Source organism: Mustelus asterias, chromosome 14, assembly GCF_964213995.1.
Source record: "Mustelus asterias chromosome 14, sMusAst1.hap1.1, whole genome shotgun sequence".
NCBI lineage: Eukaryota > Metazoa > Chordata > Chondrichthyes > Carcharhiniformes > Triakidae > Mustelus > Mustelus asterias.
In genome coordinates this window covers 45,997,254-46,021,393 of record NC_135814.1, presented here as the reverse complement: position 1 = coordinate 46,021,393, position 24,140 = coordinate 45,997,254, and the positions used below count along the sequence as shown (strand labels likewise).

The 24,140-nt window shown below is 43.0% G+C and overlaps 1 protein-coding gene across 6 annotated transcripts in view; it reads right to left on the bottom strand.

Moving 5' to 3' along the window:
* LOC144503644 (activin receptor type-1-like) overlaps positions 1-24,140 on the bottom strand; it is a 93,214-nt gene that overhangs the window by 49,546 nt on the left and 19,528 nt on the right. The window contains exons 2-4 of one of the 6 annotated variants that reach the window (XM_078228324.1): positions 21,837-21,873; positions 7,529-7,641; positions 2,208-2,281 (exon numbers count right to left, since the gene is read on the bottom strand). In XM_078228324.1, coding sequence (XP_078084450.1) covers positions 2,208-2,277 — 70 coding nt within the window. In that variant the 5' untranslated portion in view covers positions 2,278-2,281; positions 7,529-7,641; positions 21,837-21,873. Of the gene's footprint in view, positions 1-2,207; positions 2,297-7,528; positions 7,642-16,584; positions 16,689-21,836; positions 21,874-22,533; positions 22,581-24,140 lie in introns of all 6 variants that reach the window. The other 5 variants (XM_078228327.1, XM_078228326.1, XM_078228323.1 and 2 more) reach the window with 5 other exon arrangements.

Sequence of the window (24,140 nt, the reverse complement as noted above, 5' to 3'; positions counted from 1 at the left end):
CAAGGAAAATTTCTGCTCAAGTACTGGACACTGGACAAACAGTATCAATTTTGAGACAGTGACAGAGTCAAGACCTGGTGGTGAGATAGAGTTGAATGTCAGCATATAATCCTCAGTATCCCTCTAATGGATCTCTTATGCAGCTTCACTTCTCTCACCCCATGACTGAAAGCTGTACCTTTCAGGCATCTGGGGTCCAAGCTTTGGAATGCCCTCCTTAAAATCAGTCCATCTCTTCAAAGATGTTCCTGGCCAAGCTTTTCATTAGTTGTCCTAATTATTGCCTGATTATGCTCCTCTGATAATAATTAGGACTTTATTATCATTTTAAAGGGTGCTTTACATGCAAGTTGATATTGATGCTAGGAAAATGAGGGATATTGATTCATTGCTGATCCAACAATTGACTCGTTGCTGGATCAAAACCTTGGAACTCTCTTCCTAAACACACTGTGGATCTACCTAAAACACATGGACTGCAGCAGTTCAACAGGCAACTCACCATCACCTTCTCCAGGGGGGTAGTTAGGGATGCGCACAAAAGATGCCCACATTCCACAAACAACATTTTTTAAAATTCACTGGCGAGTCAGTGCTCTGGCCCGCTATCAGCAGGGACGTTGACCCAGTGCTGAAATCTTGTGATGTAATTCAACAGCATCGGGCTAACAGAAAGAAATTCCCCAATCACACAACATATCATCATAACCATGGAGCAAAATAGCCACAGATTTCTTCACAGTGAGAAGAGAAGACTATCTGCTTGTGACTGACCACCCCTCAAAGTTCCCAATCGTGCAGCAGCTTCAAGACACACCAAGTGTAGCAGTGACCAGCATAGTTTGCACCATTTTGTGTCTTTTTGGTGCGCCAGTAGAAGTGATAGCTGACAATGGTGCATAATATATTGGAAAACCATTCCAGAACATGTGGAAATAATGGGCCATCGCCCATCCCAATATCTTCTTTCAAATAGGATGGCTAAATATATGGTCAGGTCAGTCAAATCCTTGGTCAAAAAAGGTGTAGAAACCAGATAAGATATCCAAGTAGCATTATTGGATCTTTTCACAATAGAGCCACTGAGGTCAGTTTAGTATCGCCAGCTGAGAACCACATCTCACCAATATGTTCAAGATTACAGACCATCTACATTAGAGGTAGGATAAGATGAAAAACATGCCGCAAGATGCAGAGCTTTCCCCACTACATATTGGCCAAAAGGTGGGCAGGGTCCTATACACAGGAACAGACTTGGACCCCAGTGGAGGTATCCAAGATCAAATAGTGAGGTACTGCATAGGAATCAATCTCACATCAGGGAACTCTCTGCCAAGCCATGCATAAAGTGACCGAACAGCATCTTCCACGCTCAAGGATACATGTTCTGCAGATGAAGAGACAACGAGCAACACACAACTGTGCACACAGTCTGAATACAATCCTCAGAGTGAAAAGTAGTTGGCTTGAAATCACATCCACATGTAGTGGTTACAAAGTCTGGTCAAGTCAGCCAACAACCTGCACGCATCCGAGGCTATGGAGCATATGGGCAACATCTCAAAAAGGAGCATAGAATCATAGAATCTCTACAGTGCAGAAGGAGGCCATTCAGCCCATCCAATCTGCACCAACCACAATCCCACCCAGGCCCTATTCCCGTAACCCCACATATTTACCCTGCTAATTCCCCTGACACTAGGGTCAATTCGCCATGGCCAATCAATCTAACCTGCACATCTTTGGACTGTGGGAGGAAACCGGAGCACTCAGAGGAAACCCATGCAAACATGGGGAGAATGTGCAAACTCCACACAGACAGTGACCCGAGGCCGGAATTGAACCCAGGGTCCCTGGCGCTGTGAGGCAGCAATGCTAACCACTGTGCCACCATGCTGCCCTTTCACTGAGCACTCAAAATGTTAAGAATTGAATGTTCTGCAGTTGCCAAAGATTATGTTCCATACAGGTTACTTGCTGGTTCATGTTAGAGCTGACTAAATGTATCAGATGATCTTGAAATGTACTTGCTGGAAATGCACTTTGATGAGACATGTTGGAGTCGCGGAGGTGCTGCTTCAACAACACATCTAAACATGTGACTAAACATGTAACTATTTACCGACTATTGACAGCAGCTAGAAAACTGCACAGTATCCCATTTTATCCAGCAAACACAGGGTTAAAATGCCGCAATTATTCCTTACCTTCACAGCTCGAACTGGGAAAGGTCAGTGTCATCAACACAGGAAGGATCATTGTACCAGTTAACATCATAGAACTGAAACAAAACACACTACAATTAACATTTTAATGAATCTTTGCCTGACCTACATACATCTGAACTTCTTAAGATCTGTAAAAAAAAAAGCCAAGGGGAAGCAAATACACAATGGAAGCGGGAAACAATCGTACAAACAGAGACAACAGTATACTGGTGCAATCCAACTCCCTATCTCCAGGGCATTTCTGAAACCACAATTCCACTGAACCAACCAGCTTGCACACTGTACAATAGTGACATTTCTCAGAATAGGTTATCTGGCTCTATCCAGCACTGTTTAGACAGCTGAAATCATGCCAACCACTTTTGAAGCATCAGCATTCAACTGGTTGCTACTTTACTGCGAATATGCTGAACGTCACAGTGCAGATTTTAGCAGAGCCCACCAAACTTAAATAGGCTAACAAGACATAAAAACCTCAAAGTGGGAGTGTTTAAGTAAACACTTTGCACAGATCCAAGGAAATATTGAAAACTCCTCTCCTTCAGTGCCTGGCTTGTTGTGTTAAAAAAGGGGGAAATGGTTAAGAGTCCCAAGGCTGGACAGTGGGAGCAGAGAGAGCACTGCATTTTATTCAAATTATTCGTCACTCGATACTTTGTTCATGATGAGCGCCTTAGCCCCAATAAAGAGACAGAGATACATGCGAGAGACGGAGGTGAGGCCTGTAGCCTGTCCCATTGCTGTTTCTAAACAGCGTTACCCAGTGGGGACCCTGAGCCATCAGTCTCTGGGATAAATGGTTTTCTGTTGCAGAGATAAATCCTGAAAATGCAGCTGTCTTAAACTAAACACCATGTTGAAAGGCAATGCAATTGTGGCTGCCACAGCCAGACATTTTTGTGGTTTCACTTTCCTGGTAACATTTAAAAGCTGTGACCAGCCCTGTCTAGCAGGTACCCCAGTCCAACGCCGGCATCTCCACATCATAGCAGGTACTAGATACAGATCAAAGCTATCTCCCGCAACAGTTTGTTATTGCCAGGGCGAGGGTAAGGGAGAGGCTGCACCTAATTACAGACTTTATTGTTGTTGTATTCACTATTATCACTAGTCGCAAACTATAATCAAATACACATACTGATAAGAACATGTTTGGACCTGGATCTCCAACAGCAACATACCATGTTCTTTTAACTATACGCACTTTAACTACATAGCACGTTCTTTTAACAATATGTCATCGTTATCATCATCAACACATTTATAGAGCACCTATAAAGTAATCACTGGACTAAAATCCTCACACTCCCTTCCTAACAGTGCTCTGGATGTACCTACGCCAGAGTCGCAGGCCCTGCTGCTTCTCCTCACACACACACACGTGCTCACACACTCAAGCACACCCATTATTGGCATCTGGTTACAAATATTGCCCGATATAGATGTAGCATGGGTTATTAATATTCAGAGCAGCAACACTGTAGTGCAGTGTTAGTTTGGGTGTGCCCGAGAAGCAATTCCGCAATGACTATTAAACAAACCAGAGAGTTCTAATTTTCCTTTAACAATATCATGCTATATTGTTAATTTTTGATATAAATAACTAATAGAATATTTTTCTAACAATATGCAGACGATAATATTGAATTTGGTGACTGGCTCGGCCCCCATCAACATGTTGCACCATATGGACAGTGATACTAAATACACGTTTGGGAGTAGATTGAATTCTTGGACCCAGATAAACCGGACAAGATCTGGGAACTGGGAAACAAGCAGACGGGTGGAATTAAACTACAAAGCTTGCAAGACGAAATGGATCAAACAAGCTGCTTTTACCTCTTAAAATCCACAGTTCTACAAATCGTTTGGGTTAGGAACAAGTCTGCAAAAGTTAAGAGGAGTACAGAGGAGATAGAATAATTTAGGATCTAGAGAAACGATTAAGTGTTTACGATGGTTGACCAGGTGCCAATCAAAATGATTACTTTGTCCTGGATGGTGTTGAGCTTCTTGAGCGATGTTAGAGTTGCGAACATCCAGGAAAGTGGAGAGTATTCAATCACTCCTGACTTGTGCCTTGTAGGTGGCGGACAGGTTTTGAGAGTCAGGAGGTGAGTTACTTGCTGCTGAATTCCCAGTCACTGACCTACTCTTGTAGCCACAATACTTGCATGGCTGGACAAGTTCAGTTTCTACTCAATGGTAAACACCAGGATATTGATATTGTGGGGGATTCAGTGATGGTAATGTGATGGAATGTGAAGCAGAGGTGGTTAGATTTGCTCTCATTAGAGATGTTAATTGCCTGGCCCTTGGGCGGTGCAATGTTTCTTGCCACTTATCCACCAAGGAATGAATGTTATTCACATCTTGCTGCATGCAAGTATGGATTGCTTCAGTATCTGAGGAGTTGTGAACGGTGCTGAACATTGTGCAATCATCAGCAAACATCCCCACCTCTGATTATGATGGAGAAAAGGTCATTGATGAAGCTGCTGAAGATGGTTGGGCCCAGGACACTACCCTGAGAAACTCATGCTGTGGTGATTGGCCTCCAGCAGAGACAACCATCCTCCTTTACCATAAGTATGACTCCAGTCAGTGGAAAGGTTTCATCTCAGAACCCATTAACTTCCATTTTGCTGGGGCTCCTCGATGCAACATTCAGACAAGTGGGCCGATCATTCACATTGGCAGGATCTTCCTGTCCCACTGATGGCACACCCCACCATGGGTTTCCCAGGGGGTGAAGGGTGAATTCAGCGGGAAAGCCTGTTGACAACGTCAGGACCGGAAGATCTCGCCACAGTCAATGCCGGGCTGCCTGTTCTGCAGCAGGTTGCATGATAAATCCTGCCCATGCTGTCTTCACATCAAGGGCAGTCACTCTCACTTCACTTTTGGATTCAGTTCAATGTCCTTGTTTGGACCAAGACTGCAATGGGATCTGGAGCTAAGTAGTCCTAGGACAAATTGAGCACATTATTGATGAGGAAATGCCACTTGGTAACACCTTTCATCACCTTGCTGAAGATTGAGAGTAGACTGATGAGGCAATAATTGGCTGGATTTAATTTGCCCTGTTTTTTGTGGCCAACCTGAATATATTTTCTATGCTGTTGAGTGGATACCCACATTGGAACTGTACTGGCACAGATTGGATACAACTGCTTCTCTTGCACAAGTCTTCAGAACCAACAGCCATGGCCTGGGGGCCCATGGCCTTTGCTGTTGGCAGTGCTCTTGGGCGCAAGCTGCAATTTCAAAACAATCCACCCAAACCAACACACATGATTCTGAACTTCTCGCTGGGACGATAACGCTGTTCTAGACTGCAAGGGATTTGGTTTGGGCACCAGACATGCAAATCATGATCCTGCAGAAGGCTTACCCAGACTCAATGTACAGATCTGTAACACTAGCACGCAAGGAAATAGTACAAGCTTTGGAAAATTTAGTAACAGAATAACATGCATCTGCATTTACAATGGATATCAATTTTGTGGTAGACGCCCCAAAACCTTCGCTGTTGTAGGACAGATGACTTAAAACTTAGTGATGCAGTAGCATCAACATTAAAACAATCTCACTTTATTGGAATTTCAAGTATGCCATCGTACATAATAGGATCCCCAGCAGCTTACGGCAGGGTCAGAATATGGCAATGAACCAGCAGGAGAGGCAAGTAAAGGAGTATGTAGTCAGGCCTTTTTTGGCTGGGGCAGAGGGTAGAACTGAAGACGAATTATGCAAACATTCAATTGTTTGCTTGAACTGACAATTCAAACATTTATCAAGGGCGGATTCTGCTGGACTTTAAGAGACAATTGCACACAGACAGAAAATAAGGAAAAATGTCGTTTTATTTTTAAAATCAGGTTTGGCTTCAGAATTTAATACAGTGGATTGCTCAACAATTTGCACGAAGCAAATACTGTACCAGGCTTATTCCCTTTCGTAGACCAAGTTCGGTCGATCTCAGTCAAAGCAGCAGCATCACCACTACAAGTGACTTCTATTAGCAGCATTTGGCGGAGGAAAAGTGGCCATGTTTCCTGCTTTAGATCATTATTCAGTGGTCTCTTCGGGAACCAAGTGGGTTCAGATTGGGTTTGGCTGTGATGCCCAATGTGCTGAGTCAGGCGGCTGAATAAATCATTGATCTGTCCTCTTCCATGTACTTGGTATTTGGCAAGAAGCTTTGATTTATTTAAGATCGTTTCAAAACCTGTTTATTCGGGCAGTTGGAATTCAGGTTAGCTGCAAATCTAGAGCACACTTATATATGTACGTATATTAGGCCCAACTTCAGGTAAAGCTACCTGTGGGAAGGTCCAAGTTAGTGTGTATTTAGTTACTTCATAGGCAGGTGAGGTTAATTCTGCTTTGCACAATAAAACCAACCATTTCCACACACTAATAACATCCAGAGGGCAGCACAGAATACCAGAACTTGAATTGCAAAACGTTTCTTCCAAACCTTTCTGTGTATAAGTTAATCCCATACTTGTGCTTTCACATTAGTTAGAGACAGCTACTCCACTTATAGTGGACATTTGCACAAATAGTTTCCAAGTTTCAAGCACAGTTTCACTGTAAAACAGTTAACAAAAAAGCCACTGGGATTTACAGCTACATCCAATTCAAACAGAAAACAAGAACTACATTGCCTCCCGGGAAAATAAATTAAGTGGTAGGACATGGCATTCACGCATATAAAAAAATCTTGGAGCTGTTCTGAGTCAGCTCCAATTAAACTTCCCAACACTTTAATATTTAGCCTCAATGAAATCAGAACCAGAATAAATGGTGCATGGATTTTCTTCAGCTGTGTTCAAACTGCACTTTAACAGTCTGGTTCTGAAAACCAACAGGTGCAGCCTTGGCAAACTGGCCAACATTTCAGAAGGCTGATTCATAGATTGGGGTCAGGTTGTGCTGAAATATAGCTCGTCTATAACCACAATACTAAATTAAAGTACACATTAGAACTCAACAGCAAATGCGGAATCTCTGTCACAGAAGCATTGCCAATGGTGAACCAGTCAACTGTGGACAGTGGCAAACTACACAATAGCTATAATATTTGAAAACACAAGTGAAACAGCAGGCAGTTGGACAGAAAAGAAGATTGGGTTGAGTCAGGAACATTAATGAAAACCTGCCTCGAAATCCAACTGGGCAAAAAGAAAACGAGAATGATGCTTCATTTTTAATAGCAAACTGAAAGCACATTTCTGCAATCCATTTGTCACTACATATTAAAAGTGCAAATTGACTCAAAATGAAACCCATACTTCTGGTAGATTTCCAATGTACGAATCCAATGTACAATCGTTTGATTTCAGTTTTCTTTCCACACAGATATGACAATAAAAGTGACCTAGCTTCTCCACCACCGTACATCACACTGCAACGGAAACAGATTTTAGAATGCCATGTTTTTATTTTACTGGTACATCAGTATGCTATCTTGCCAAAGAGAGTGAATAAGTATAACTTAACTTTTTAGTGTTCTACATTTAAAACAGTTCAAGCTGAACCCAAAATCAAACTGCAACATTCATGTTTGTGTGGAGTCTGCATGTTCTCCCCATGTCTGTGTGGGTTTCCTCCGGGTGCTCCGGTTTCTTCCCACATTCCAAAGATGTGCAGGCTAGGTGGAGTGGCCATGTTAAATTGCCCCTTAGTGTCAGGGGGATTAGCGGGGTAAATACTTGGGGTTATGTAGTTAGGGCCTGGGTGGAATTGTTTTTGGTGCAGGCTCGATGGGACAAATGGCCTCTCTCTGCACTTTTGGGGGGAAAAAAGAAAAAGAAACTCCCTCTACACTGTAAATGAGATGGTTTTACTATTCATGGTGCAAAAAACACCAATGATGTTGACACTACAAGAATCATTTCAGTCCCAGAAATGAAAGACAAAGAACTTCCATTTTTGAAAAAATCTTTTACAGAAGGACTTGGGTGTATCTATGGATATGTAGATAAAGGTGACAAGACAGGTTGAGAGCATGGTTAATAAAGCTTATGGGATGCTGGGCTTATACACAGAAGCATAGAGTACAAAAGCAAAGAAGTTGCGGTGACCATTATCAAAACACTCAAATGGAGTCTTGTGTCCTATTCTGGGCAGCACACTTTAAAAGTATGTGAAGGCATTAGCACAAAAGAAATTCCCAGAGATGAAGGATTTCAATTACTTGAAAAGATTGAAAATGTCAGAATTGTTCGCCTTGGGGAAGGTTGAGAGGAGATTTGATCAAAGTGTCCAAAATCATAGAATCCCTACAGTGCAGAAGAGGCCATTCGGCCCATTGAGTCTCCACTGACAATCTCACCCAGGCCTTATTCCCTTAACCCCACATATTTACCCTGCTAATCCCCTGACACTGGAGTCAATTTAGCCTGGCCAATCAACCTAACCCGCTGAGAGGGGAAACTGGAGCACCTGGAGGAAACTCACCAAACATGGGGAGAACGTGCAAACTCCACACAGTGACCAGAGGCCAGAGTTGAACCCGGGTCCCTGGCACTGTGAGGCAGCAGTGCTAACCACTGTGCCATTGTGGCACCCATCATGTGGATGTCTGGACAGAGCAGAGGGGAAGAAACTGTTCCCATTGGTGGAAGAATTGAGAACAAAAGGACACAAATTTAGGATGATTGACAAAAGTAGTAATAGTGGCACGAGGGGAATCTTTTACACACAGCGAGTGGTTACGATCTGGAATACACTGCCTGAGTGTGCGGAGGGACAGTGTCAATTGAGGCTTCCAAAGGGGAACTGGATGGTTATCTGAAAAGAAAAGGTTTGCAGGGCCATGAGTTAAGGCAAGTGAGTGGCAACCAGTGAATCTCCGTCAGAGGGCAAGGAGAGACAAGACGGACCAAATGGCCACCTTCTGTGCTGTAAGCATTTTATGATTCAATGCTAATCTGAAAGCAGTACTGGGCCACCTTGAAAATACTGGGAAAGGGATTTAAATTGGTCTCGGGTGGGATGGCAATAGCAAACCTGCTGCCCATTTATACTTCATAAGATTTTCTTTTGGTCAATGAAGTCATAAAGGTTGCCGATTCACATATGTCCATTTTGCATTCTCAAATTTTTACTCCGGAGCTTTCTAAATTCAAATCAAAATAAAATGTTGGAAATATATAGCAGTCAATAGCTGTAATGAGAAATGGCATGTCGCTTTCAAAAGAATGTTGATTGATCTGGCTTATATTTCCAATTTTTGCAGTTATTCCTTTCTGTAGGAATTTCTAAACTCATTTAAAAATGTAGCTGCCATTGTACACTGTTTCCACTTGTTTGATTCACACTTTCATAGAAATCATAGAAACCCTACAGTGCAGAAAGAGGCCATTGGGCCCATCGAGTCTGCACCGACCACAATCCCACCCAAGTCCTACCCCCACATCCACCCACTAATCCCTCTAACCTACGCATCTCAGGACACTAAGGGCAATTTTAGCATGGCCCTAACCCGCACACCTTTGGACTGTGGGAGGAAAGCGGAGTACCCGGAGGAAACCCACGCAAACACGAGGAGAATGTGCAAACTCCACACAGACAGTGACCCAAGCCGGGAATCGAACCCAGGTCCCTGGAGCTGTGAAGCAGCAGTGCTAACCACTGTGCTACCGTGCCGCTGCATTTCTCCCCTGCATTTCTTTTTCGAGTCATTTAGGCTAATGGTTCCCAACCATTTCTATTTTCTCTATCTTCTTCCCTTACTTGGAAATTCATTTTCAACTTCTCCCTGTCTTCTTGACTTTTTTTTTTAAAACCTCCTCCTGTCTTTCCCGCTTCTCCCAGGGTTTTTGCAGCCTTTTTGAGTTTGTGCCTTTTTTGACTTTCTGCTTTTTGTGCAGGCTCATGGGACCATTGCCTTCAGCTCCAAGTCCTGTTGGTTACGCACATGGGCTTGGCCAACACAAAAAATCTAAATTAAAGTTTGAAGTTTGAAAGTTTATTTATTAGTGTGACAAAAAGGCTTACATTAACACTGCAATGAAGTTACTGTGAAAATCCCCTAGTCGCCACACTCCGGCGCCTGTTCGGGTACACTGAGGGAGAATTTAGCATGGCCAATGCACCCAACCCGCACATCTTTTGGAGTGTGGGAGGAAAGCACCCAGAGGAAACCCACACAGACACGGGGAGAAAGTGCAGACTCCACACAGACAGTGACCCAAGCCAGGATTCGAACCTGGGTCCCTGGCACTGAGGCAGCAGTGCTAACCACTGTGCCACCGTACTGCCCCTATGCATGTGTGGCTCTTTCCCAGTTGGCACATTCGTGGAAGGCCCAAGATTCTTCGGGTCTTGGAGGTGCCAACCACAGAGCTGAAGATGATTAGTTTTAGTTTAATTATGTGAATTTTGAATCATTTTTCATGGCACATTTGGAGGGTCTTCATTGCACACCAGTGTGTCGTGGAACGTTGGGTGGGAAACATTCATTTAGGAAACTCTGGCACAACGGCTTAATAAACAACAATAGATTGCCTTTATATGGTAACTTTAAAAAGTACCAAAAAATGTACATAGGCATTTCACAGGACTATCAACAAATTACATTTGGCACTGAGGAGAGATCAGTTCAGTCAGCTAAAGGCTTGGCCAAGGGGGAAGGTTTTAAGGATGAAATTCCAGTGCTAAGAACCAAGGCAGCTTAAATATACAACCACCACTAGAAACTTGATTAAAGTCAGAGATGCTCAATATGCTAAAATTGGAGGGGGAGGGGGAGGGGGAGGGGGCTTATAGGGCTAAAAAAGAGGTTATAAAAATAAGGAGGGAGAAGGTTAGGGAAAATATGCCACCCTTTTAAAAATAAGGGTGAAAATCAGAATAATAAAACAAACCTCTCTGTTTACAGACAGGTAGAGAGTGGGAAAATCAGAAGTTTAAATGAATCCCCCTCCTGTCCGTGACAAGCCTACACCGGCTAAGATAGGGACAGAGTGCCACCCGCCATTTTGAAGTGTCTGTCTTTGGTATGAAACAGAGAAGAATGCCCATCAGGTGCTCGGAGTGCCACAACTGTTGAAAAATAGGCATTTCAAAATCGTTTGCTGCTCATAAATGTTGACAACTTGTAAAAGGCAGACATTTTTTAAAAAAAAGAATGCTACATACAAGCAGAAAAACCACAAGCAAAGGAACTAACCGTCCTTGGGGAGGTCAATGATACTGAAAACAAGTTTTGGAATATTAAACTCAATGTGGGTGGACACCCCAGAGAGATTAAAACCGAATACAGGAGCAGGGGTTTCTGTTATATTAGAATCCTCATCTATCAAATTACAATGTGCGGGGGGGAGCAGCAATTTTAAAATTCAACGGCCAACTCACAGCAACACTGGAATATAAACACCGAGATTCTCAAACCTCTCCAGGTCATCCAGAATCAAGAGTGATATCTACTAAGCAGAAAGGTGTGCCTGAAACTGAAATTAATCCACAAAGTGGGCAAAGATACTGATGAGAACTACAGCTGTCCATTCCAAAGTTAATTTGCAAAATCGTTTACAACACTAGGGAAGCTAAAGACAACAAAGTGATGCTAACAGAAGCACTGACAACAATGTGGCCATGCAAAATGTTCTCAGGATATGTTACGGCATTGTTTCTCAAAATCAAAACAGACCACAACAACTAGTCACTCTTTTGAACATGAAATAAGTTGCAAAGGTGCCGCCCAGAATCTAGCAGCACAGTTTAAGATTGATTAGATATGACTCCATCACAGAATACATGTAAAAGAAGAATCAACAATGGCGGACAGCTGGTCACAAATACCATCAAATGAAACCAAGCAATAGGATTTACGCTTCATTGAGGAGGTCGAAGCATATACATCCTTAATCACTCAGCTCTTACCAGCTACTGAAAAAGTTCCAGGAAATAAATCACGTCCAGCAGAAAGATGAAAAATGTCTCCAAGTCCAAGAATATTATCTGGAAGGACGGTTGGACTTTATCCTTACTGATCCGATGCTACAGCTGCACTTTAAACATCACAAACTCCTCACTATCATTGACAACTTACTGGTCATCAACAAGGAGAATAGTCATACTGAGTGCATTTCAGCTGGATATTCTTCATAGACTTCACCAAGGGCATTGAGGAATAGCAAAATATTGTTCGCGAGCACAGCAAATCAGTCTGCTGGCCAGGCATTACTTGCTCTACAGAATCAATTATTTCTATCTGTCTTACTTGTGACAAAAACAGCCAAGAACAAAAAGAACCACTATTACCTTCTACATTTCATCAAGGCACCGGGATTGGACTTATTTGAATTGAGGGGGGAAACTTTCCTTATTGTCATTGATTGCCATTCACAGTGAATTGTAGTAAATAGATTGTATAGTATCACAACAGAAGCGGTCATCCAATTCCTGAAGAGAATTGATGCAACAGATGGCAACTTGGACATTATAATGTCCAAAAACGGGCCACAATTGGCTCATGAGCTGTTCTACAATTTCACAAGGAAGTATGGCTTTGTTCGTGTAACCAGTTCACCTTCCTATCCTTAACCGAATGGAGAAGTTGAGAAAAGTACGAACAATACAATTTATTGAAGAAAAATGAGGACCTTAATCTAGCTCTTCCAAGTTATCACACTTCACCACTACAAAATGGTTTCTCACCATTAGAGGTATAGAGGGGAGCGGCACGGTAGCACAGTGGTTAGCACTGCTGCTTCACAGTGCCAGGGACCCGGGTTCGATTCCCGGCTTGGGTCACTGTCTGTGTGGAGGTTGCACGTTCTCCCCGTGTCTGTGTGGGTTTCTTCCAGGTGCTCTGGTTTCCTTCCACAATTTGAATGATGTGCTGGTTAGGTGCATTGACCCGAACAGGCACCGGAGTGTGGCGACTAGGGGAATTTCACAGTAACCTCATTGCAGTGTTAATGTAAGCCTTACTTGTGACTAATAAATAAACTACGTTTTGATTGGGTAGGAGATTGAGAACACAGCTTCTTTCTCTAGAACAAAAACCCAAATCCAATATTGCCACGACCAACCAGGAGAGGGTAAAATAGTGCAAGGAAAAACAGACAGGCAACTAGGATCAGAATTGTAACCACAGACATAGGTACAAAACTCAGCCCAAAACCAGAAAATCCCACCCGAGGTCAACGGATCTTTGCATGGTCACACTTCCCACCCCGTGGCAGGCGGGACGGGAAAATTCCAGTGATCGAGCAAGTGACTTACCAGTGCTGAAGGCCAGAGAGAGTATATGGGTTCGAGACCAAGAGAAGAAAGATACAACCATTGGAGAAGCTCCACAACCAATTCCTCCAGGATTGAGACAGCCCAGGACATCATAAGGAGAAACCACAGCACCTTAATATACTTGGAGAAAACGTCAATAGTAACTTGGACTTACTACTCTGATTTTGAAGAAGATGAAAGACTTACTACAAGCTCAGCAGCCACCTAGAGGAAGAACACTCACATCAACAAAAGGGAGAGTATGGAATATCCTCAACCTCAAAAGGAGATCAGAACGAGATCAATGAGGTTGGTTAAAGCACCTCAGAGACTAACCCTGTGAGGTCAGAGACTTTGTGGGTGGTGGTGGAAGGAGGAGAGATGAGGCAGGATGTAAATATGATACGGTTAAAGACCTTGGCGAAGCAGACGCAGAATCAAGGGTTAACACCAGAGGCATACAGGATGCTGATGTAATAATGATGTCAGATCACATGGCTAAGAGAAGAGTGATCTGGAAGGAGGAGAAGCTCCAACCTTGCATAGAATACACAAAATAGGAGCAGGTGTAGGCCATTCAGCCCCCTTGAGCCTGCTCTGCTATTCAATATCATGTTGAGCTCTACAAACATTCTCCATCTACCGCCACGACCCTTCAATTCCCTTACCCAATAATAATCCATCTATCTCTACCTTAAAAATATTCAATGGTCTCGTTTACACTGCCTTCTGAGAGAGTTCCAAAGTTGGATAACCTGCTGTGCGAAAAAAAATCTCCTCATCGCTATCCTATAAAGGTGACCTCTAATTTTAAAACAGTGCCCCCTAGTTCTGGCCTCACCCACAAGAGGAAACATCCTTTCCACATCCACCTTGTCAATGCCATTCAGGATCTTACATCCTTCAATCAAGTCACCCCTCATTCCTCTAAACTCCACTGGAAATAAACCCAGTATGTCCAACGTTTCCTCATAAGACAACCCATTCATTCCAGGTATCAATCTAGTCAACCCCCTCTGAGCTGCCTCTAAAGCCATTACATCCTTCCTTAAATAAGGAGATCAAAACTGCACACAGTATTCGAGATGCGGTCTCACCAATGCTTTGTATAACTGTAGAGGTGCAAATGTATAAATATTTGCCGTAAATAAAGTGCAATGGTTTTCGGAAACTACAGACTCGAGCTGCGTTCTTTTGGAGAACAGATAATCCCCAAAACTCTAGGACTTAACCACACATCAAAACAGAACGCAGGCCTGAAGGAGACATGGGTGAATGAGCCTCGGTGCAAGTTAGGATAAAATGAGCAGCTGGGTTATGGATGAGCCCAAGTATATGGGGAGTGGAGGAAAGCATTGGAATAATCAAGAAAAAGCACGGCTGGTGATGTTAGCAGATCAGCAGAGGCAGGAACAGAGTCAGCCAATGGAGTCGACAGTGTACTGCACAACATTTTGAAGTACACAATATATTGAGATGGATCAGATTTCACCTTAAGCAGCATTAAACACTTTCCCTATTCAGTCAAAAAAAAAACCAAACTCCAGCTCTCTTCTCAAACACATTCTGCCAGCAGGAATCTAAAACAGGAACGTTTGCATTCTGGTATCACCCACTTGAAACATTTCCAGGACAGCAGACCACAGGAGCCCAAGGGAGATTTTTTCTTCCTCTTGCTTTGTTCTCTCCCTCCACTCATTCTGGTTTCTATATCCTAATATGGAATGATGTCCCAGTTCAGTTGTGCTCTCTAGCTCATGCTCTATTATTTTCTTTTCCTTGCCAAGCTCTCTAGAGCTTTCTGAGCTGAGTGAATTTGACTGCAAAAGTCTCTCTTCCCCAACCCCCTCCCACAATAACACTCCAGCAATAAAGCAGGAGAAAACAAACTCAACAGATAAAAAGATCAAAGGATAGTAGAGTATCTAATGCCAAATCTGCAGAAAAACTAAGAACAAACAACATTCTTTTGATTCGATTTTCAGGAAACTGGTATCCCCAGGGCAGCTTTGATATTTTACATTTCTAATGTGATGATGAATTTGTAGATTTTTTAAAAAGGGTCTTTGAACAGGGACAGGGATAAGTAAGTAGGTCAAGCAGTATAAATGCCAACAACCAAAATTACCGTGTCCAGTTTTTCAGGCACAGGGGTCATGCCGTATGGCCTGTTACAGTAATATTGGAGGTGGGCAGCACCTACATTCAATGCTGTCACTGTTACCATAACTGTAGCATAGGGTCAGTTGTCTGAAGTGCTGCTGATTGCCTCTGCAAGGGCTGAGCAGCATTCTGCTCACGGTCTTCTGCTCCTAAAGGCAGCCTGTCCCTCTTAAAAGGGAAACTGCACCAAATAATATTGCTGCAAGTTAAAAATAGTAATGGAAACATCAGGTCTGACAGCGGGTTTCAGGTGGACGATGCAATGCTGGAGGCATTTGTAGTGAAGGTGGACAGTAGAAGAAATTCCAGGGGGACCCTCTAGATACATTAATTTTCAACGAAAGGGTAAGGGGACCCAGCAGTAATGTCGTAAAAATTCCCATGACCGCACAATGGGTGATCAATGTCAGCGACGACATCCTCATACAGCATCTCCTTACCCACCACATTACTACAAGTTCATGCTGGTCAATGCACAGGCCCATCATTCACCCAGCAATACTCCAACACTCAATATTCACACCTAATACCCAGATACTTCTTTTCACACACACACACCTACCAAAGCTGCCAGCCTCACACCCACTTTTGCCTCCAGGCACATTCCCCAAATACAGCACTACAAAAACACTGGCATTCTGCCATCTCTTGAAGGAAGTGGCAGCACACAATAAAAGGAAGAAGCAGAAGAGAATTGGCACGGGACAAGGACCGTCGGCATCTCTTGGGCCCTATGGCACAGATGGCTCTCAGCCCCTGCAGAGGCTACCAGCAGCTATATAAATCATTACAGGAGTATGTATTGTGCTTTCCTCCCATGTTGTTCTGATAGGATCATTGGGTCGGGTTATAGAGTTAAACATTTCTCTTAAAAAATACAGGATTAAAATTCGACCCTATCCATATGTGATTAGTGCCAGTGGGGATCTTTGAGGTTGATGGAACTTACATCAGTATTATTGTCAGCAATGAATTCTGATGAAAGGTCACCAACTTCCTTCACAGATGTTGTCAGACCTGTTGAATATTTCCAGGATCTTCAACTTTTAGTTGCTATAGTATGACACGGTTCAAAAAAGTTCAGCCAATAATGATACATCAGTATGTAAAACCTACAAAATTTACACAATAGAAAAAGCATATTCATAGAATCATTGAAGTTTACAGCATGGAAACAGGCCCTTCAACCCAACTTGTCCATGCCGCCCTTTTTTTTAAAAAAGCCCCGAAGCTAATCTCAATTGACCGCATTTGGTCCATATCCTTCTATACCCATCTTACCCATGTAACTGTCTAAATGCTTTTTAAAAGACAAAATTGTACCGGCCTCTACTACTACCTCTGGCAGCTTGTTCCAAACACTCACCACCCTCTGTGAAAAAATTGCCCCTCTGGACACTTTTGTATCTCTCCCCTCTCACCTTAAACCTATGCCCTCTAGTTTTAGACACCCCTACCTTTGGGAAAAGATATTGACTATCTAGCTGATCTATGCCCCTCATTATTTGATAGACCTCTAAGACCAACCCTCAGCCTCCTACGCTCCAGAGAAAAAAGTCCCAGTCTATCCAGCCTCTCCTTATAACTCAAACCATCAAGTCCCGGTAGCATCCTAGTAAATCTTTTCTGCATTCATGGCCAGTGGTTTGTAATTTTTTGGGAAAAATGAATGGAAGCAAAGAATTTAGTCTCCAACATGTCAATAAAAATCCCACAATGTTTTCATATTCCACTTAAGCTATTTAATGACCCAAAAACATTTTTAATGTCCAATTGCACTGAAAAAGCAATCGGAAAATTTTATTCAGAGCTCCTTTCTCAAAGGATGAAAAATATGCACAATCTTTAAAAAAGCAAATGATGCCACATTTTGCATTGCAAGTAGATAACCGAACACCCAATTAGTTGAAAATACAGGCACAGCCTAGTTCTTGATGTGTGATTGTGGGAAAAAAAAGCATGTACTAGTGATCTATGGCCATTGGGAGATGACTGTAGTGCGTGGGAACTAGTTATCCAGGGGCCCAGGCTGAATGTGGAATTTCAATTCAATTAATAAAATCTGGAACTGAATGCTAGTCTCAGTAACGGTAGCCAAAACGGTCATAAAAACCTATCTGGTTGCATAATGTCCTTTAGGGGAGGAAATCTGCTGTCTTTAACTGGTCTGTCCTACATGTGGCAATGTGGTTGACTCAGTCCTCTGAAATCAAGCCTCTCGGTTCAAGGGCAATTAGGATTAAGCAACAAATGCTGGCCTCATCAGTGACACTCATGTCCTGAAAGAATAAAGGAATGCAGATATTTCACAAGAGATTGAGAGGAATAGCAGGCAGGTAACAGGAAATGTTATTAAGGATTTTACCCCAGAAACATTTACATAAGCCAGCAACATGCTACTTTCATTGCCACGAAAACCATTTCTAAGCAGTGTGCAGGTGACAAATTTCAACTCTACTTTGTCATCTTAGAAGTAGCCCAATGGGATTTACAATCAAATTGATATCTGCCACAGATGCTTTCTGTTCCCACAAGTGGTCAGGAGCTGATTCACACTGCTCTATAATTCTATCACTTATTTCTGATTGGGACAAGAAACGTCCATTTTCTGGACATAGTTACCTGCAAAAGATTGAAAAATGAGTTTGCTTCACCTTGCTATAAGTTTGGTTCAAACTGCAATCCTCTTTATTTCACACCACAGTGAAACTTTTCTTTTACAGGATGTGGGCATCACTGACTAGGCCAGTATTCATTGCCCGTCACTAATTGCCCTTGAGAAAGTGGTGAGCGACCTTCTTAAATCATTACAGTCAATGTAGTGTTGGTACACACAGTGCTGTTGGGAAGGACATTCCAGGATTCTGACCCAGTGATAGCGAAGGAATGGCAATATAGTTCCAAGTCAGGATGGTGAGTGGCTTGGAGCAGAACTTGCAGGTGGTGGTATTCACATGTCCTTCTAGGTGGTAGAGGTTGAGTGTTTGGAAGGTGCTGTCAAAGGAGCCTTGGTGAGTTGCTGCAGTTCATCTTGTAGATGACATACACTACTGTGGTCCGTGGGAAGTGAACGTTGAGTGGTCGATGGCGGGCCAGTCAAGCACGATGCTTTGACCTTGCTGCTTTAAGTTTATTTATTAGTGTCACAAGTAGGCTTGCAATGAAGTTGCTGTGAAAATCCCCTAGTTGCCACATTCCGGCACCTGTTTGGGTACACTGAAGGAGAATTTAGTATGCCAATGCACCTAACCAACACATCTTTCGGGAGGATGTGGGAGGAAACCAGAGCACCCAAAGGAAACCCACGCAGACACAGGGAAAATGTGCAGACTCCGCACATCAGTGACCCAAGCTGGGATTTGAACCCAGGTCCCTGGCACTGTGAGGCAGCAGTGCTAACCACGGTGCCACCATGCTGCCAAAAGGAAAATGTCAGGAGTGGGGTGCTGTTGAGCTTCCTGTGGTGTTGGAGCTGTCACCCAGACAATTGGGGAATATTCCATCGCACTTCTGCCTCGTGAATGGTGGACAGGCATTGTGGAGTTAGGAAGTGAGTTACTCACAGCAGAATTCCCAGCCTATTACCTGCTCTTGTAGCCACAGTATTCGCAGGGCTGGTCCAGTTCAGTTACTAGTCAATGGTAATCCCCAGGATGTTGATAGTGGAGATTCAGTGATGGTAATGCCATTGAATTTCATTGGGAGATGGTCAGATTCTCTCTTGTTGGAGATGGTCATTGCTTGCTGTGAATGTTACTTGTCAGCTTTCAGCTGAACCCTGAATATTGTCCAAGTCTTGCTGCATATGGACATGGACTGCTTCAGTACCTGAGGACTCACGGATGGTACTGAACATTGTGCAATCATCTGTATGTGCAATCCTCTGTAAACATCCACACTTCTGCCCTCACGATTGTTGTGGTGGGGAAGGAAGGTCAATGATGAAGCAGAAGGTCTGTGATGCTGAGGACCTCCAGAGGAGGCTGCAATAGATCATCCACTCGGCACTGGCTGAAAATCATTGCAAATGCTTCAGCCTTGTCTTTTGGATGCTCACTAAGAAGTCTCACAACACCAGGTTAAATTCCAACAGGTTTATTTGGTAGCACAAGCTTTCGGAGCGCTGCCCTTTCATCAGGTGAATCCCGTTGGACTTTAACCTGGTGTTGAGAGACTTCTTACTGTGCCTACCCCAGTCTAATGCCGGCATCTCCACAATTTGGACGCATGTTCTAGGCTCCACAATCATTGAGGTTGGGGCTATTTATGGACTTTCCTCCAGTTAGTTGTTTAATTGTCCATCACTATTCGCAATGGAATGTGGTAATACTGCAGAGCTTCAATCTGATCTGTTGGTTTTGTTTTTTTTAATGCTCTATCACATGCTGCCTCCACTGTTTCATATACAAGTAGTGCTGTGTTGTAGCTTCTCCAGGTTGACACAGCATTTTTAGGTATGCCTGGTGTTGGTCCTGGCATGTCCTCCTGCACTCTTCATTGAACCAGGGCTGTTCTCCCATCTTGATGGTATTGGTAAAGTGAGGATTATGCTGGGCTTACAAGTTGCAGTTTTATACAATTTTGCTGCTAATGGCTCACAGCATCTCATGAATGCCCAGTTTTGAGTTGCTTGATCTGTCCTATATAGTGGCATACAATATGGAAGGCTTCCTCAATGTGAAGACGGGCAGGCCATCATATCCAAAAGGTCTGAGCGGTGATCACTCCCACCAATAATGGCTTTGACAGATGCATCTGTGACAGTGGATTGGTGAGGATGAGGTCAAGTGGGTTTTTCCTCTTTTTGGCTCCTCACCACCTGTCACAGGCCCAATCTAGCAATTCTGTCCTTCAGGATTCATAGAATCATAGAATCATAGAAACACTACAGCACAGAAAGAGGCCATTCGGCCCATCGAGTCTGCACCGACCACAATCCCACCCAGGCCCTACCCCCATATCCCTACATATTTTACCCGCTAATCTCTCCAATCTATGCATCTCAGGACACTAAGGGGCAATTTTAGCATGGCCAATCAACCTAACCCGCACATCTTTGGACTGTGGGAGGAAACCGGAGCACCCGGAGGAAACCCACGCAGACACGAGGAGAATGTGCAAACTCCACACAGACAGTGACCCGAGCCGGGAACCGAACCCAGGTCCCTGGAGCTGTGAAGCAGCAGTGCTAACCACTGTGCTACCGTGCCGCCCCATGGTCAGCCAGCTGGGTCAATAGTGGTGCTACCAAGATAATCCTGATAATGGATATTGAATCCCCCCACTCAGATTACATTCCGTGTTATTGCCACCCTCAGTGTTTCTTCCTTGTACAACAGTAGATATGATCAGAATCAATTAATCTCAAATGGTATTATATTTGTGCAAGACTGCAAAAAAAACCTAAAATAATCTACCCTGTCCCGCAGCTCAAGACAGAACCATCACCCTGCAATCTCATTTTCCACTGCCTTCTATCTTTCTTCAACATCTCTCAAAAAAAACTGTCATAAAACCAACTTAAATCTCCTTTGTAAATAAGCAGAAAAACTGATGAATCACTTGATAATTATACTCTAGGAGATACTTTCAATTCGCATATTAACCACTTTTCATTTAGGTGCTTTTTAAAAATATTACCATCAGCAAAACACCTTGTTTTCACTTGTCGTCCAGTAAACAATCATTTTTCTTTCGACAAAATGCACTTCGATCCAACTGCTCCATGAAAGATACCAAACACCACTGCACCTAACATGCACCAGAACAAAAGGCCATCAGCTAATTGTAATCTTCCACCATTGAAGAAACCAGTTCAAAATACAATGCATATTTTGAGCCAAGGTTGCAGTTTCTTAACCCCCCCGAAAGAACCTCTTTCCAACTTCCTAAATGACAACAATTATTCCTACATGGAACTGAACACACACAAAATGTTACACTGTCAAAGCTTTTAAAAAGCAGTTCTGAAATCACCCATCTCTTTTGTTGCACAAGATCAACTTGTAACTCAAAATTAATCACACACAGGGACACCACATTCCCACGAAGACCACAAACTGGCTCCAGTCTTTTTTAAACCAATACTCTGGAGACTTTTGTAAGCTAAAAGAGCTATAGTCAACAACAAAAAAGTAAATTGAATCTACTGCTATCTCGGAGACAGACAGGGTATTAAATAAAACAAATCCACTAACTTACCTAGGTTTCAGGTTTTGGGTTACCTCTCAATTCCAAGCTGCAAGAAAAGAGGAGGAAAATGTGCATTTACTTCTCTCCACAGCTTATGTTAACACGAATAACACTTGAAAAGTAAAATAAGTTTCAAATCCCAAAAGGATTAAAATACAACGAGCTTTGGGGCAACAAACAATATACAACCGCTAACGGGTTTCAGATAGGAATCAATAAAGTTTATTTATTTATTAGTCACAAGTAGGCTTACATTCACACTGCAATGAAGTTATTGTGAAAATCCCCTAGTCGCCACACACTGGCGCCTGTTCGGGTACACTAAAGGAGAATTTAGCATGGCCGATCCTGCACATGTTTGGACTGTGGGAGGAAACCGGAGCACACAGAGGAAACCCATGCAGACACGGGGAGAACATGCAAACTCCACACAGACAGTGACCCAAGCCGGGAATCAAACCCGGAGCCCCTGAAGCTGTGAGGCAGCAGTGCTGACCACTGTGCCATCGTGCCACCCTATCGGAGGAGTTTTGTAAATTTAATGTATTTCTTTAAATCAGAAATAATTTCAGATGGTTACTTTGACAGTACAAAAGAATAAGGACAGAAGACAATTATGGACACACGCTCCCCCTTATTTTCTCTTATCTAAGACACCAATATGGGATCATGCCCCATTTTATTCTAAACTGTACATCCAACCTACCATGAGCTGCATGACCAGTGATCCGTGGAATATTTATATCAAATAAGCTGCAAAAAAAATCAACTTAAACTTTAAAGATGTTACAGCAAATGTGAACAAAAATGTGCATTTATGCAGCACTTTAGAACAAATGCATTACATTTGCCAGTACATAAGAAAATGCTGCTGTCAGTTTTACACATGACAAAATTCTACTAACAGCAAATGGGATCAAGAGCCTATTCGGTTTCAGAGCCGTGTAGGTCCCCACAATGACATCTTTTATTTGGAGGACATTAGTAGACGTAAGCATATTTTGTAGTCCTTTGACTTTGCAGTATAAACTATCTAAAAGAAAGCCCCTTGGAAACAGACAAAACTCACCTGGCCCTCATTACCAACCTTGGTAACGGCACGTCTATCGTGGTCTCCCTGCTGCTCTTCCCGCTACTTTATACTCACTGCCCTCCATGGTACAACAGCCAGCCCGCTCTGCACTACATGTGACAGCCACACTCCAGTCCCACCTCCAACTCAGCCCCTCATTTGCGAACTGCCCGACTGTTCTGCATACCCCGTGGAAAATCTCCATGGGACCCCAGTTTGAGAAAGACTGGCATCAGGGGACTGAACATCCATAAAGAGAAGGATCATAGATCAGACATCTTAACCCTGCCTGCTCATCTATTCTGGCATCTTCAGTTTTTACACAAAAATCCCTCTGCTTCTCAAAATAGTGCTTTGGGACCTTTTATTTTGGCTCAAACAGACAATTGCCACTTTGTTTCAGCACGCCACCCAAAAGGCAATGCAGTGTTACTAAATGAAAGTGTCGAACTAGATTGTATGCTTCAGTTTGCAGTGGTTTTGAATCCTCGATCTTGAGATATGGAAGCAAGAATAGCACTAACCAAGACAAACAACATTATTTCTTGGCAATAGTTTCATTCACAATCCAACAGAAATTTTGGCTGCAAATGTTGTAAACATTATCTGATGATGGGACAAAATAATTGCAAAATTCATCCAACTACAAAGCTACAATGGCTGTCTTTTTTGACAATGTTTTATTTAACAGTTTCAGCTGCCATACTCTACATTTAGCAACTTATTCTGCAATGATTTGTAAACTGTATTGTTAGTTACAATAGTTACTATACTCTTCCATTCCTGGTGGCACTTATGAGTTCCATGAACTCGCCCCTCTGCTTCTCCGCTATTGCAAACAATGCTGAACAGAAAACAAGAAACCAATAGACATTACCTTGGCTGATTCACTGAAATGAACTGACAGCTCAAATCTGAGCTACTCTTCTCTCAGACCCAGGAACACCACAGCAAACAACTGCCCTTTGAAATGGCCTTGCAAGCCACTCAGTTCATGGGCAATTTTGGGACAGGTAACAAGTGCTTGCACAGCCTGTGATGCCCACATCCCCTGAAAGGATAAAAAAACCTAGAGTCTAGTTTCATTTGGCCATATGCAGCATTTGTTACCCACCCCTAGTTTTCCTTGAACCGAATCGCTTACTAGTACATTTCAGAGGGCAATTAAGAGTCAACCACGTTGCTGTGGGTCGGGAGACATATGTAGGCCAGACAAGGTAAGGACGGCACATTTCCTTCCC